Source organism: Pseudonaja textilis, chromosome 3 (assembly GCF_049901715.1).
Source record: "Pseudonaja textilis isolate UNSWEBS1 chromosome 3, rPseTex1.2, whole genome shotgun sequence".
NCBI lineage: Eukaryota > Metazoa > Chordata > Lepidosauria > Squamata > Elapidae > Pseudonaja > Pseudonaja textilis.
In genome coordinates this window covers 44,788,674-44,804,386 of record NC_141992.1, presented here as the reverse complement: position 1 = coordinate 44,804,386, position 15,713 = coordinate 44,788,674, and the positions used below count along the sequence as shown (strand labels likewise).

The 15,713-nt window shown below is 37.1% G+C and overlaps 1 protein-coding gene across 1 annotated transcript in view; it reads left to right on the top strand.

Moving 5' to 3' along the window:
• Positions 1 to 15,713, top strand: part of CNTN2 (contactin 2) — a 49,345-nt gene that overhangs the window by 18,943 nt on the left and 14,689 nt on the right. The window contains exons 3-13 of the mRNA XM_026715586.2: positions 2,257 to 2,401; positions 3,807 to 3,982; positions 4,841 to 4,936; positions 6,394 to 6,603; positions 9,751 to 9,850; positions 10,815 to 10,990; positions 11,523 to 11,659; positions 12,949 to 13,078; positions 13,953 to 14,103; positions 15,048 to 15,175; positions 15,505 to 15,680. Of these exons, the coding sequence (XP_026571371.1) occupies positions 2,257 to 2,401; positions 3,807 to 3,982; positions 4,841 to 4,936; positions 6,394 to 6,603; positions 9,751 to 9,850; positions 10,815 to 10,990; positions 11,523 to 11,659; positions 12,949 to 13,078; positions 13,953 to 14,103; positions 15,048 to 15,175; positions 15,505 to 15,680 (1,625 nt within the window). The remainder of the gene's footprint in view (positions 1 to 2,256; positions 2,402 to 3,806; positions 3,983 to 4,840; positions 4,937 to 6,393; positions 6,604 to 9,750; positions 9,851 to 10,814; positions 10,991 to 11,522; positions 11,660 to 12,948; positions 13,079 to 13,952; positions 14,104 to 15,047; positions 15,176 to 15,504; positions 15,681 to 15,713) is intronic.

The window sequence follows — 15,713 nt, the reverse complement described above, 5'->3', positions numbered from 1 at the left end:
GTTTTATGTTACTTGCTAATTTTTTTTTAATTGAGATATTACTAAAACAGGGCTGAAAAATTTATATCCCTCCAGATGTTACTGAACAGTTTCTAACATTCCAATTTCCCAGCTGGAGTTGCTGAAAACTGCAATTCAGCAACATTTGAAGCATGCCAGCAAAACTATTTCATCTTCTGTATTTAGATAGAAGTACCCTACGTCAGGGGTCGCCAACCTTTTGGACCTTAGGGACCACCAAACTCATAATTTTAAATCCCAGGGACCACTAAAAGGTTCTGTGGGCATGGCCTAATTTGTGGGTGTGGCCTGGTGGCCATGTGACTGGTTGGGCATGGTTTGTATGTAAATATTATATAAATATTGAATTTTTTATTTAAAAAAAAAGAACAACTTTTACCCAAAATCAGGCAAAGCAGGCAGGCAGATCGAGTTGCTCATAGAATCACAGATTCATTCAGAGATCTATCTATCTGCCATCGGCTAGCTCAGTCTGTCATATAAAATTTGCTTGCTATGAGTCTGCATTGAATTATAGAATCTTCAGTCCTAAGAGAGGTTCGGCTATGTTTAAATCTAAAGATTAGCTAGAAAGCAAGAAATCCAACAATTTCCTGCTTCCTAGCTAATCTAAATATCCCAGCACAACAGAACAGCTGATGATCAGAAAAGGGAAAAATAGCAATTTAGCAGGCAAGTTTGCCGGGTAAGGAGTGAGTGGGAGGGGAGGGTTCCCGCAGGCCATGTGGGCGGCACAGCTTTGTGTTTCTGCACAGCCTGGATTAATAGCTTGGGGAGGGGTGCTCTGGGGGTGAGAGTTCTCTGTGGCCCACCAACATTTTCTCCCAGCCCACCAGTGGTCCACAGCCCACCAGTTGGCGACCGCTGCCCTACGTAATCTTCCTCATTCATAGCACATGTTAGTCTTTAGTAGTGACACAGATCCTGAGTTTATGCTTTAATGATACAATAGATATAACTAGAAAAAACAAGACAAGACCATGAGAGATTTCTGCCATACCATCTCAATATTTACTCTATATGAACCTAATAACATCACAAGTGCTTCATAAAGAAAATAACCACTACATTCTTAACCAAATGCATGTTATTTTGGCATTTTATCTAGTCTTTTTGCCCTTTTCATAACTCCAGTTCATAGAAATTGTAGGAAAAGATGAGGGCAACAACAAAAACAAAAACAAAAACAGGGAGGGAAATTAGAGCTTGGATTTTCTTGCTTAACAAATATACCATTGATATTTAGAAGCAGAAAGCTGAGGTTTAACAAAAATGGCTTTCGAACGTGCAATTATCATGAATTATTTATTGAATTCTGAGTACTCTTAGCCAGCCCTCCCTGCCCCAACCAAAAAACTCTAAAGCCATGAGTACACCTGCGTTTAGCTATTGAAATGTCATTAGGAGATGACAATCTTCCTAAGCCAATATTCCATCCTTTGTTCCATCAGTGTCAAGGGCAAGACCGTTTCCAGCTGAGGAAGGATAAGTATGCTTAAGAGGGAGCAAAGGGTCCTGCAATTATTTTAATTAATCCAGCAATGCTTTATTATCAGCATGTGGATGTGTATATCTTGCTAACTTACCAGAAGACAGATTGCTCAGGTTGATATGCAGAAGGCCCCACTTAGTGACATGCATGTCTGATGTATTCCACACTGTCAATTTCATTTATGTACACATAAATATAAATGCATTTGATTTTTTTCTATATTTTTCATGGATGTAAGTGGAAGAGTAGGAGCTCAGAATAAAATAAGTACCTTTATCCTTCTGTATTTTACCCAGCTGGAAGTCACTCTTGAATAAGATACCATGGTTACAGAAAAAATGCTTATTTTAAACAGCATCTTACTATTAGAAATAAGAAGGCAAACAGCTGACTGGAGAGTGGAATATTAAACTTTTCTTAGGGCTTCATTCCTCTGATGTTTTATGTTCTGTGTGAATCAATAAATCCCATGTAGAACACATGAAAGTTTTAACCGAAATTGACTTGTGGTTGTTAATTCCAAAGGACAGAAAATACAAAATAAGAACAGCCATCTAATGAGATACAAGGGCTTGAGTTTCCTCATAACTGTACTTTTTTCATGAAAGAGAAGTGGGGGATTATTAAGAAATGCAGAGTATAAGGCAGGCAGCCTTTGTGTGAATTTTAGTTATTAAATTATCTTCTGTATTTGATTAAACTGTGTACATTTTAAAGGGTTTTTTTTAAACCTTCCTATATAGTCTGGAAGTCAGCTGAAACTATGATGAGAAACTATGGACCTATCTTCGAAGAGCAGCCACACAATATCCTTTTTCCAGAACGGTCAACAGAAGAGCAAATTTTGTTGGTGTGTCGAGCACGAGCGAATCCTCCAGCAAATTATAGGTAATGTCACTTCCAGCTGCCTTGTTTAATGGAAAACGTAATTGCGAAGTCAGGGGGCACATTTTGTATCAAATGGCACTGTATCTTTACCTAGGTTGCTAATAATGTGGATAAAGGCAAACATTTCATATTTCATTCAGTTAATTGAAGAACTGAATACATCAGTAAAGCATACAGTTAATTCTTTTTAGTTCACACTCGGAGGAATTTAATTACGTTTAACATATAAGTACTGCAAGCTTGTTCATGCCTCTTTAGAAATAAACCAAATGTAGATTAATTGTGCTTGCTTCCAGGTAACTGAATCTGATGCTACCTGTTTTATATCCCGGATTAGGTTTTATGATTTGAAAATTTCTGAACTTAAAATATGATTCAATAGATAGAAATATCCAAATAGCATAAATTGTGTTAAAGAAGGGAAATCTGCTAAAAATACGTTGTTTAAAATGTGCTTCAAAGCACAATACATGTAGCCCTGGCTTAATTTTTTGAAATATAATTTTGCTTAAGAATGTTAATTACAGTACTAAAAACTAACTTAATTTTTTTGTATATCCACTAAGCTGTCCTTTTTTTCTTGGTCTGTCATTTGTAATTCCACATTCTATATTTTCTGTATCTTGTCAGATAAATCTCTTTTAAAGGACACAAAGTTTGCAAACTTCACTTTCAAATCACTTTCAGTAATTGCCCAACTATCTTAAGGCTATTAGAGATCACACAAACATCTTATCATGTTTTCCAAAAGTAGCAGCCTCTGAACTAATACATTTTATTTTATTTTTATACATTATGCATCATACACTGTATGTAATAATCATAAAACATTTGAAGCACATGGATGATTTACCAAGATCTGAAAACAAGCTATTTGAAATGATGGTTTTGTGTGTGTGTGTGTGCGCACGCACACACACACACACACATATTTCAAAAGATCACACAATTGTCTGTACTAATTCATTCCAAAAGAATGTATCTAAATCTGCTAAGATAAATAAATAAAAAAATCTTCCATATTTATTTGCTCAATTTCAGCTCACCAATTGCAAGCCTCAGCAACTTCCATAGGATTAAAGCAAACAAGGAAAGAACCATCAAAACCCAAATCAGTAGAAAGCAGAAAAATCTAGGTAGCAGAAAAAATTTGGAACCAGAGTGAATTTTCAGATATTCTAGCTTCACTATTTAGGAACACTCAGTTGGTGGTCTTTTATATTAAGAAAGTACAAACATAACTTGTCCAGTTTTTGACTGGGGTTTGTAGAAATAGACAAACAATATTTCCCATTCAATTACTGTCCAACAATAGGCTCTATTGACCATTCAGGATATTGGTAATGTGCAGCTGTGAAGCTTCTATTGTGTTCTCACTCCATCCCAATATTATTGTTTTGGGCAGGTGGAAGATGAATGGAACAGAGATCAAAATAGAGCCAGATTCACGATACAGATTAAATGGTGGCAACTTGGTAATAAGAAATCCAGTGAAAGCTAAAGATGCTGGATCCTACCAGTGCATAGCATCCAACTCCGTGGGCAAAGTATTAAGTAGTGAAGCTTATGTTCGCTTCAGCTGTAAGTAATTGGTCCCATTTTGAATACATTCTCTGTACAAAAAGGATAGTAATGTCAAGAACTCTGCCACTCTATTTTACAGTTCCTTTTACAACCATGATTTTAAATTTGTAGTCAACATGCTGGAGACGTCAGCTATTTTAAAGAATATGTAGATGTAAATAAATCATTTTCTTTTGGGGTACATGATTCTGAATACAAGCCTGTAAAATGATGGGGGACTAGGAGATTACATGATGGCAGTTGCTGCCTTTTGCTATAAACAGGGTAAATAAAAGTTAGATCTAAGGACTGTCTTCTTCCACATCAATTTCTTTCTTTCATAAAATCATGAGATGATACTGTGCATGTTTCTAGCATGAGAATAGGCCCTATTTAATGCTTATCTTTGCTACATAGTATTTCTGATCCAAAACTTGTTCAGATCAATTTAATTTATTGAAAGCTCAGGGAGAGTTGCAAAATTATTTATCTTATCACAGTTTCCAAGTCCAGCTTACTCATTCACTTTTCTCTGTAGAGAAAGCTTGCTGCTGTTTTTACATTTTACTGATCAACATTGGGATTATATCTGTATTGACTACAAACATATGTGACTCATTTTAAAGGGCTGCTTGGAATTGAAAGTACTAATAAGAAAAAAAGGATAGAAAGATTGCATTGATTTCTCTAATCCAAAATAGCAGACTCTCTAAGGACTGCTGCTGAAGACACCTGCTGTTGTTTCCACGATTTCCTTTTGATAGGATGGGAACATGATTACCTGTAGCAAGCAATATTTCCCCTAAGAACCAATTTGTAAGAAGTGCTAGCCATCCTAGCTCACATCTCAAACACTTGGCTCTTTGTATGTCTTAGATCTACAGGAATTCTCTACGGAACAAAGAGATCCAGTGAGAGCTACAGAGGGCTGGGGGGTGATGTTGACTTGCAGCCCACCACCACACTATCCAGGTAAGGAAAAAGCAATGCATTAGAAGAGAGGTTTTCACTTAAAGCATACAAAACATTCATATTTGAGGAATGATATATCAGAAATTGGTGTTAGGCCATAATATTTGGTCTGCTAGAACATTAATATTTGGTTGCTGTTATTCCTTTGCTGTTGTTTTTATTGACATTATTATTGCTTCTTATTGAATGACAATAAAGTCCAAAGAGCAAATAATTGTTTGATATTGAATCTACTTTGGTATTGAGCCTACTTTGTAATTATACAGCAGCAACGTTTAATTCTTATTCTTTAGAATTTGTTCTTGTTTCAGAATAATTTGGACCTAATTAGAAATGTAGAGTAGCATTGCCAAATATTAATAGAAGTTGTGTCAGAGTGCGCACAGTGTGACTATGTGAGACAACCAGAGGTGGTATTCAGAAGGTTTTGACCAGTTCTGGAGAACCAGTAGCAGAAGTTTTGAGTAGTTTGGAAAACCGGCAAATACCACCTCTGACTGGAGATTTTACAGTATCCTTTCCCTGCCACGTCCACCAAGCCACACCCACAGAACCGGTATTAAAAAAAAATTGAATCCCATCACTGGAGACACCCAGGAGCAAATATAGTAAATAGGTTTGTATTTACATGTTGTGGTTTTATCCACAAAAACATATATACATACAAGTACTTTGAGACAGGACTTGAACAAACAGCAATACAGCATGGAAGCACACACACAGCCTCTTAAAGTGGTAGCAGTCAAATAACTCTGCTGATTCATTACTACCATTGCATCACTGTTATAGTATGACAGCATTACGGCAGCTGGTCAGCTATTAAATCATCATTACCCTGACAAATTGCTACACTTTCTGTTAAGTACAGACAATTACAGTGAGAAAGGCTTTGAGAAGTTACCAATTATTACAGACCTCATCCCCACAGTTTCTAGTTCTTCAGCGAAGTCTGAAATTCTTCGTGGAAATCAGGAATTGAATGCTAATTGCTGCTGGAAGTTCCATGTCAAAATTGAGAATTTTGGTAGAGGTAGAAATTGCATTTATTATCACTGTTTAGTAAGATGAATCTATGTGTGGATATTTCTTTGACTGTCTTACAGATTTTGAATAATAGGATACTCTATTGCATTTCATGAAAAGAGATTGCACTGAATGTTTCAATCAAGAAATAAAGGGGCTCCTAATTTAACATAATGGATTCACCTCTTTTTAAAGAATTTTGTGGGACAATTACACATCATCTCTAAAAGAACAAATATGCTCATTTCATTCTTCATAAGACACCAATAGGGAGAGACAGATGGAGTGCACAATGAATTCATAGCAACTGGATTTAGTAATAGGTCTGTCTAGAAAATAACCAGCGGAGGTCAAGCTTCTACTGTGACTATCATAAGATATAAAAAAGCATTTTCTCCCCCTCCTGTGTCCCCCCCCCCCATCTGTATCTACAGGACCTGAATATCGCTGGTTTGTGAATGAATTCCCAAACTTCATTCCAGCAGATGGCAGGCACTTTGTCTCTCAGACAACTGGAAACCTTTATATTGCTAAGACTGAGTCTTCTGATCTTGGCAGCTACTCCTGTTTTGCTACCAGCCATATTGGCTCTGTTAAAAGGAATGTTTTTAGCCCATCTTCTCAACTCGTTCTTGTGAGAGAAGGTCAGCATTTAAAGGCTCTTATCTGTCTGTCTCTCTCTCTCTCTAAAATGGGTATCCATAAGCAAATCCTTTTCAGGGGTTTGTTTGCAAGGCAGTTTTTCTCTAACTGTGTGTATATCTAAAGTTTTCATTATTGTACAAAGTATGTTCCACTTAATCAAATATAATTTACTAGTCATGTATCTACACAAGTTTACTGTGCTTGATTAATATGTTTCCTGAGGGGGTATTTGTTTGTTTTTGTCTCTTTGCACTATTCACACTGAGGCTGGTGGGGAAGGGGCTGTTAGTTCTGTGACTGGCAGGAAAGGAACATTAAACGAAGCCAGTGGATAAGGGGGCAAACTTTTCTCCTTTGTACTCTGATAATTTGATTCAATGCTTATATTTGAAAGAATCATAGCAACATAGAATTGTGGAATTGAAAAGGATCATAAGGATCATCTAGTCCAGCCAAGAAAAATGGTTCTACAGGTTCTTAAAAACCTTTAGAGAACAAGAATCCACAATCTTCATTTATAGATTGACCCATTGTTCTACAGCTCTTACCATCAGGATGATTTTCTTTATATTTAAACAAAAGTTATACCTATTATTTCTGTTCCTCGTTTCTTGGGCAATGGAAAACTGTTCCTCACCACATTCTCTATGACACCTTTTATGTATCAGAACACTGACACCACATTTTTTCCTCAGGTTTTTTTCCCTCTTCAGATTCAACAGCTCAATTTTTTTTATCCTGTCTTTATATCACTGTTTTTTCTGTATTGCACTCCTTTGAACCTATTCTAATCAGCCAATATCCTTCTGGCTTCTCTTCCCTTACCAACAAGTCTGATCCCATGATTTCTCCACTTCATAGGTGAATACCTTAGACCAGGGGTGTCAAACTCAATTTCTTTGAGGGCTGCATCAGAGTTGTGTTTCTCAGGGAGCTGCAGTGGGTGTGCCAGGGTTGGCATGGCCAGCTTGACATCACTCATGTCGGGTGCACCTCAGATCCTCCCTCCCTCTCATTATAATCTTCCTTCCTTCCTTCCTTCCTTCCTTCCTTCCTTCCTTCCTTCCTTCCTTCCTTCCTTCCTTCCTTCCTTCCTTCCTTCCTTCCTTCCCTCCTTCCCTCCTCATTCTCCTTCCTTGCTCTTTTCCCATCTTTCCTTCTTTTTCTTTGTCTTTCCTCTTTCTCTTTCTTCTTCCTGTTCCTTGTTGGATACTCAAATGCAAAGGGGTAAACATTTCTCCCTTTGTTTTCTTTTGCTTTTAATTTGTTTTGCTAATCCCAAACTCCATTTTTGCTGGCAGAGGCACCATAGGCTGGTCCTTTGCTGTTTCCAGGGCAGCCCCGCGGGCCAAATCTAAGCACCCCGTGGGCCGGATCCACTTTGCCAGCCTTGAGTTTGACACCCCTGCCTTAGACAAAAGAATAAGATATGTATCACTTCTAGTTTTAACCTTTGTTTGAAAAGGGGGGGGGAGTTCACAGAGGCCATTGTTCTTTGATAATGTTAAGAACATTGGAAATTATCTTGTACTAAGTCAGATCACTACCAGTCTCTCTAGCTCAGGAGTGTCAAACTCATGGTGTCATGTTGTTATCACGTGACATATTGTGACTTTCCCCCTCTTCGCTAAAATGGGTGGGCATGACCAGCATGTGACACATCCAGCTTGTGGACCGTGAGTTTGACATCCCTGCTCTAGCTCAATAAGGCTGAACTGGACATCACATAACTTAGCAACTTCAAATTCAAAAGAGAATACCCATCACTATCCTCAAAGTAATCTCTTTGTTGAATGGTACTTGACTCTTGTTATTCACATGAACACATTGATGTAGTTTATTTGTCAGAAGTATGGAAATGGTTTGTCTAGTCTACAGGTTTGGCATTTCTGTTGTTCTTCCATCCCAACACTGACAAGATCCAATTCTGCTTATCTTTCTGAGATCAGTCAATACACACTGCTGCTTTATATGGATATGTCTCAGTTACCACCTGTTGGGCCCAGCCCAAGAATGAGACAGACCAATCCAACCAAATTTCAGTTCTTTATATGTTTACATCCAATATATAGTTTCTTGCAAGACTAAACCTTTACTACTCTTGTCCTAATGTATATACCCTGGGAGATTCTAAGGAGTAGATACTTAACTCTCTTCCTTTGCTCTTATCTAACTCCGGGCTATGTTGCCTCTTGTCTTGCTCCCTTCCTTGGAATCTGCTCCCTATTTCCTGGAAAACTGCTGCTTCACTGTAGTCTATTATACCACCCCTCCAATTAACACTATACAATATTTTATATTTTAGGTCAGATTATTTTCATAATAATTCTACAAATCTGATCCCTTATCATACAGTTTAATCGAAATCAAAGCTGAGAAATGAAAACAAATATTTTGTTTAGCAGACCATATGAGCAAGTGTTTAGGAGTGTAGAATTGATTTGCTTTTATTTATTATTATATTTATATATCATTGTTCCTCAAAGTATTTTTCTTATGAGGTATGTTAAGATATAAAGTCTATTCTAAAACCATCAAGTAAAAGCCATACTTCTACAGAAACTTGTAACTAAATGTCTGTCAGCCTACTTTAGGTTCTTCACTTCTTCAGCTTAAGTATCTTAACATAGCTTAAATTTTACAAAATTCCCATTATCTACAATTGTCTTATTACCTTTTTACTGAAGACGAAGTAGAGCTGAGATTAGGAAAGGACTGCATCTTACCTGTTGGGCACACCAAAAAGCCTAATTCAATCCTTTGCACCTTCCTATAAGACTGGCAAAAGCTTGCTTTAGAAATTTTAGAGAGTTTGTGGTTACACAGTATAGATAATGTTGAACTAGAATGCCAGGTGTTGGTTGTGCTGAAAGTTGTTTACCATATTCTGAGCAATTTGATAGCACAGCTGAATCAAGACCTTTTGGTTGAAAATTTTTCAATTAAAAAAAAAAAACCAGAAGAGGGGATTTGGACCATACCGTAGCTCCAGTAACATATTGAATCTGCTGTAGCAGCCATTCAAAGTTTTGCTATTGTACTTCCTTGAGTTTGAAGTTGAAGATGAATAACTATTAATCTCTGATTTGTAGTGGCCTCTTTTTCATGATTAACATCTTTGCAGTCACCTCTCTTTCTGTCCTTAGATTCCAGACCTCATGCCCCAATCATTAAAGCCAAGTTTCCTTCTGATACCTATGCTTTGACTGGGCAAGTGGTGGCTTTGGAATGTTTTGCCTTTGGGAAGTAAGTAGCTGTATCAATGCATTTAATTCCATATTGTTGACAACATAAAAATTGCCAACCCACATTGTCACTAGTTTTATGTATATATATATATAATGGTACCTACTTAAAAGAATCAGGTTAATAGAAAGGAAGGCATGTGTGAGCTTTTAAGGAACAGATAACCTATCATAAGAAAAGTATGGAGATCTGATGCTATTAACTCCTCTGATTTATGCAGAGTTGTGTGCTCTGTTTGCCTATTTAATAAACTAGGGTTTTTAATAATTTGAATACTATTTACTCTCTATTTTGAGCATTTGATTACTAAAACAATAAATGTCAACTGGATTGAGTTAGAGCTCACAAAGGTTTGTTTTATTCTAGTAATGCTACTCATTTGGTTCTGGACTGGGTGATGTAGTAGGGGTGTTTTGAACAAATACAAAATCCACACAAACAAGAGGGGGAATAGTAGAAGACGTGACAATTTGCCAGCCAGTCTGCTGTATAATTTTGATATATTAATAAGAGAAGGAATGAAGGTTGAGAAGGTTAAAAGGAGGTCGCACAGTGGTTTGGAATTAAGGGGAAAAATATGCTTCAGAAACTGCAGGGACTCACATAGTACTGTTAGCAATTTGTTAAACCAGCTTTATATTTTCTTGGCATCAAGTGATTTCCCTCTATACCAGGGCTATCAAACTTGCATTCCACAGGCCGGATATGTCATATGCTGGCCACGCCCAGTTTAGCAAAAGAGAAAAAAAGTCCTGATAACATCATATGATGACATGCTCTGTACAGTAACTACATCCCTATGACACACATAGGATAACCGTATATAGAAGTAATGTACAAAATGCTACACATAACAAGGAAAGGAAAAAGTATCAATGTGCCACATGTTGCCTTGCCCCTAGTGCTTGAGCAGAATGGGATCCTGCTTGAGTACCCTTTGACAGATGTTTCTTTCACAATCTAGCCCTGTCCCTCAAATAAAATGGCGAAAGGTGGATGGTAGCCAGTCCTCCAGATGGATCTCAACTGAACCTGTCCTGCAGTTTCAAGAGGCTAGCTTTGATGATGAAGGCACTTACGAGTGTGAAGCTGAGAATGGCCAAGGAAAAGATACTTTCAAGGGCCGCCTCATTATTCAAGGTAAAGAACCCCAGCAGATTCATTTACAAGTCACAACTTTTAGTTTATTATGTTTTTAGAACTTATTAAAATATTCATAAGATCCATATTTGTTTAGCTTTGACAAAAACTGCATCATGAAATAGAGAAAATCATCTTCTGGCTTATTGGCTTTACTTAATGGAATGACAGTATGCATGTGAACATAATCTGAGTTTTGGAATGTACTCTCAATCCCAGAAATGAACTGAGGAAATAATACATCTGATTTTCACATTGGTGAAGGGTTTTCTTTTCTTCATTTTATTGCATTGCTAAAAATGGAGCCATTTTATTGTTGTGGTAACTCTTAAGCTGCTTGCTTGGTAAGTGAATCATGTGGAGGAAAAATCTATCTTTTCTTAGTGGAGAGACACATGTTTATGTACAAGTGCTGTCATTCAGGTTTTTAGAAATGAAAGGTACAACAATGAGTTGTAGCAAATCTTCACTAGATCATCGTCATCATCATCTTGCACTGCTTGAAATGCATGAAACCTGCTCTTTTTTTTAGCTCAGCCAGAATGGTTAAAAGTCATCACAGACAAAGAAGCTGATATTGGATCAAATCTCCACTGGAGTTGCGCTGCAGCTGGCAAACCAAGGCCTACATTAAGGTGGCTACGGAATGGGCAACCATTAACTTCCCAGGTACATATGACAAATGAACAAGTTCTATCTGTATCATTGACCTTGGTGTCAACATCCTGAAGACTATGTAACATGTAATTTTATGTTACATATGTGAAGACTAACATATCTGGGTATTTTATATTTTTCCTCCACTTAACAAAACCCAGGAGTATTTTTTTATCTGTACTAGTAGTCCTCATATAGTGACCATTATTGGGACCAACACCTTGGTTGCTAAGTAGAAAATCACATGACTGTGACTGTACTTACAATTTTATTTTAGCTTTCCTCTTCAGTGATGTAATAGAGTTGCTTACATTTAATATGATGAAAAAGTCTTTTCTTCTAGAGTGGGGTGTCAATCTGGCAGCTTGTAGGCTGGATGTGTCACATGTAGGCCACGGCCACCCTGGCTCCGCAAAGGCAAAAAATGTCACGATACATCATGATATGTCACATGATGTGATCGAGTTTGACACCCATATTCTATAGTTACTTTGTTTAATTATAACTTTAGAATATTTAAAATAGTTTTGCATTTAACTATTTCTTTTTGTTCCTTCCTTTGAAGTAAGGAATTTCAAATTTACCTCCCTACTTGGAAAACTTTTTTTTTTAAAGGAGGAATTATTTCTTTTTGTTATATTAAATTTTAGTCTCTGGTTTATATTAGGATACTGGGATTACTTTATATTTCTGAAATGTGACTTTGCTAATGGGTTACAGTGGAGACATGAAATGCATATTTGAATGAAATAATTTGTTATTTAGAATGCTGTTTTCCAGCTTGTCTTTAGTAAAGAAGAGTCTTTTATCACATTAAAGTGAGGTATTCTTTTACTCTATTTACATTAGAATATTGATATATGGGATTTATATGGCATTTTTTTGTACTGTCCATGACCTTGAAGTTGAGATATGGAATGTTGAGTTTGTATATGTTCATTAATGTTAACATCTTAGAGATTTATTTGGATCTTTTGCTGATAATTGGATTGAAGAATGACATTACTTATTTGATTTGCTCATTATTAACAGATGTTTTATGGGATAACAAGTTTTGTATTTGTTACTTAAAAGAAGGTAAAGAGATTGTGAAACTGTTTTTCATTGCCATGATGAGGGTGAGAAATTGCTTTTGGGGGGGTGGAGTAGGGGTCATTTTTATTTCTTTTTTCATTTTCTTTTTTTTTCTTGCATTTTTTTTATTTTTTCTTATAGTTTGCATTCTTTTATTGTTTTATTCAAAACTTTTAAATAACATTCTTTTTCATAATGTTATTTTTGACATTCCCTTGTCTAAACAGAATCGCATTGAAGTGAACGGTGGGAATATAAAGATATTAAAGTTAACAGTGGAAGACTCAGGGATGTACCAGTGTATAGGAGAGAACAAACATGGCAAAATCTATGCAAGTGCGGAATTGTATGTCCAAGGTAATTTCTGGCTTCCCAAGAATTAAATGAGAGTTGCTCTATCAATAAGGTAGGGAAGTTAATTTTCCCAGCCCTCAGTACTAAGTCTGTTTAATCAGTTGTCCTGAATTGAACATACTATTGTTTTGTTTTGTCAGTTTCAGGTGAGGCTCAGTGTAAATAAAGACGAGTCCAGGTGTTTGCCTTGATAAGCTTTACGCATAGGAAGAGGGAACCCTGAACACACTTTGATGCTCATATTTACATGTTTGCTACATTGTCCACTCCTCCACCCAGAAGGACTGGCACACACCACCCAGACAAGCTGGCACACTCTAGATAAGATAAAGAAGTACAGAAATAGCCATCCACTCCCTTGGAGGTCCTCCAAGGACACCAGGTGTCTCCTGAGGAACTGTCCATGACCTTGAAGGCTAGCAGAGGCAATGGTGACATTGGCATATATGCTTCCTCAAGGCTATTAATAGAAACATTAGATTCCTGGTCAACAGTGTGGTTTTGTGATAGTGTGGTTTTGAAAACTGCAGGTTGTTCTGCTTAAAAAGCTGGATAGAATAGTGCCTGGGCACTTAGCTAAATTGCTTAATAGATGCTGTAGATTTTTATATAGAAAAGCATGCAAAAGGCAGAAAGGTATTGGTGAAAGTTTGGGAAGAATTGAGCAACTTTTCAGGATCTTCATGCTAACCACATTGACTTTTACACTATTATAATATTTACAATTATTTAATTAACCGGAGGCAATGAATTTAAAGTGGTTGCTCTTGCATGGTGCATTAGGCAATCTTATTACAAATTATTTTTAATGACCAAGAAATAATTGCTTTTGTGACTTTTTTTTTGTAGAATCTCATTAATTGCCTTTTCTCTTTAGCTTTTGCTCCAGATTTTCGACTAAATCCTGTCAGACAATTGATACCAGCAGCTCGAGGTGGAGAAATTATTATTCACTGTCAGCCCAGAGCTGCCCCAAAGGCTCTAATACTTTGGACCAAAGGGACTGAACTTCTGAGAAACAGTTCCAGGTAGGAGAAACCCATTTCTATTTTTAGCTTAGTGTCAATAGCTTTATAAATATTCTAGTTAATGCAAGCTCTAGTAGTTACTCTAAATGTGGGACTGATTTTAAGGCAAGTTTGGTCTGATCCCATCCATGCTTCCTTGAAATTGTCTTCTGTTGGCCTGATTTCCAGTTAAGGATCAAAGACATATAATCTGCCGTGGTTTTGCTTGAAGCCCGTTAGTTGATTTAAATGTGAGTGATATCCAGATGGCAGCATGTTGTATTATAATAGAATAGAAAATAGAATAGAATAGAATGGCATGGCATGGCATGGAAGAAGAGAAGAAAAGAGAATATGGAATAGAATACTGAAGGTTTGTTTTGATTGGCTGTGCCAGACCATTTGAACTAACTGAGTACACACCTTTTTGTGACAGACAAAGACATTAACACAGAGGGGGGCGGGGAGAGGGAGACAGAGACACAAAAAGAGAGAGAGACAGACAGACAGATGCAGAAAGACAGGGAGAGAAAGAATATACAAAGTCAGCTCTATGGTTGGGTGGACTTGAGTCCCCTGAATCTTAACATAGCACTATAACTGAAATGTACACTGGCTGTAACCTTCCAGATAACTTTAAAATAAGCCAGCGAGCAGAGGGTATTTTAAGGATTTAGTTTAATTCGCCTGCCATCATCTAGTTATCCTCTTTTCTTTCTTTTTGTCTCTTAAACATGACATCCTAACCACAACAGTATTGCAGTCTTACTGATGAGAAGATGCAAGCCATCAGTGACTCCATCCATTTCATTGAAGTTCTATTTTATATGGAATATTGTTGTCGACACCTTCCTTATTCTACAGGGCAACACTCATCTGCGTCTTGATGCCCTCCATTTCTTTACCCCAGGCTTCTGTGATTGTCATGTCCATGTGTTTACTGTTGGTCTCTGTTTTCATTGCAGCATAATTATTACTCCAGATGGCACCTTGATCATTCGAAATATTAGCAAGCCCGATGAAGGGAAATACACTTGCTTTGCTGAGAATTTCATGGGCAAAGCAAACAGCACAGGAATTCTGTCAGTCCGTGGTAAGGATAAATGTTTTATTTCCAAGGGAACAAATGCAACAATAATAGAAAAGGTAGTAGTACATTTTGTCAATAAAGTTTCTTCTCTGGAAGAGAAGAACATGTCATTAATTTACTATCCACTCCTGTGGAACCTACAAAGTCCCGTGGAACCTAAAAAGACCTTCCAGGAGTCATGGGATTTTTAAAATTCCTTTTCCACTCTAAGAGCAGAAAGTGATACCAGAAACCTCAGCTCGCATGCATCTTCCCAAGGTTTCTTTTAAAATGTTCATATGCATACAAATGGCTTTGCACTGTGAATTATTACTTTGCTTATCCTTTTGCAGATGCTACTAAAATCACTCTTGCACCATCCAGTGCTGACATCAACTTAGGTGAAGATATTACCCTCCAATGCCATGCCACCCATGACCCAACAATGGACCTTACTTTTACTTGGTCCCTGGATGACATTTTAATTGATTTCAGCAAGTCTGAAGGTCATTATAAACGAGCTAGTAGAGTGAGTATTTTATGCTACTTCCCCTCTTTCCCC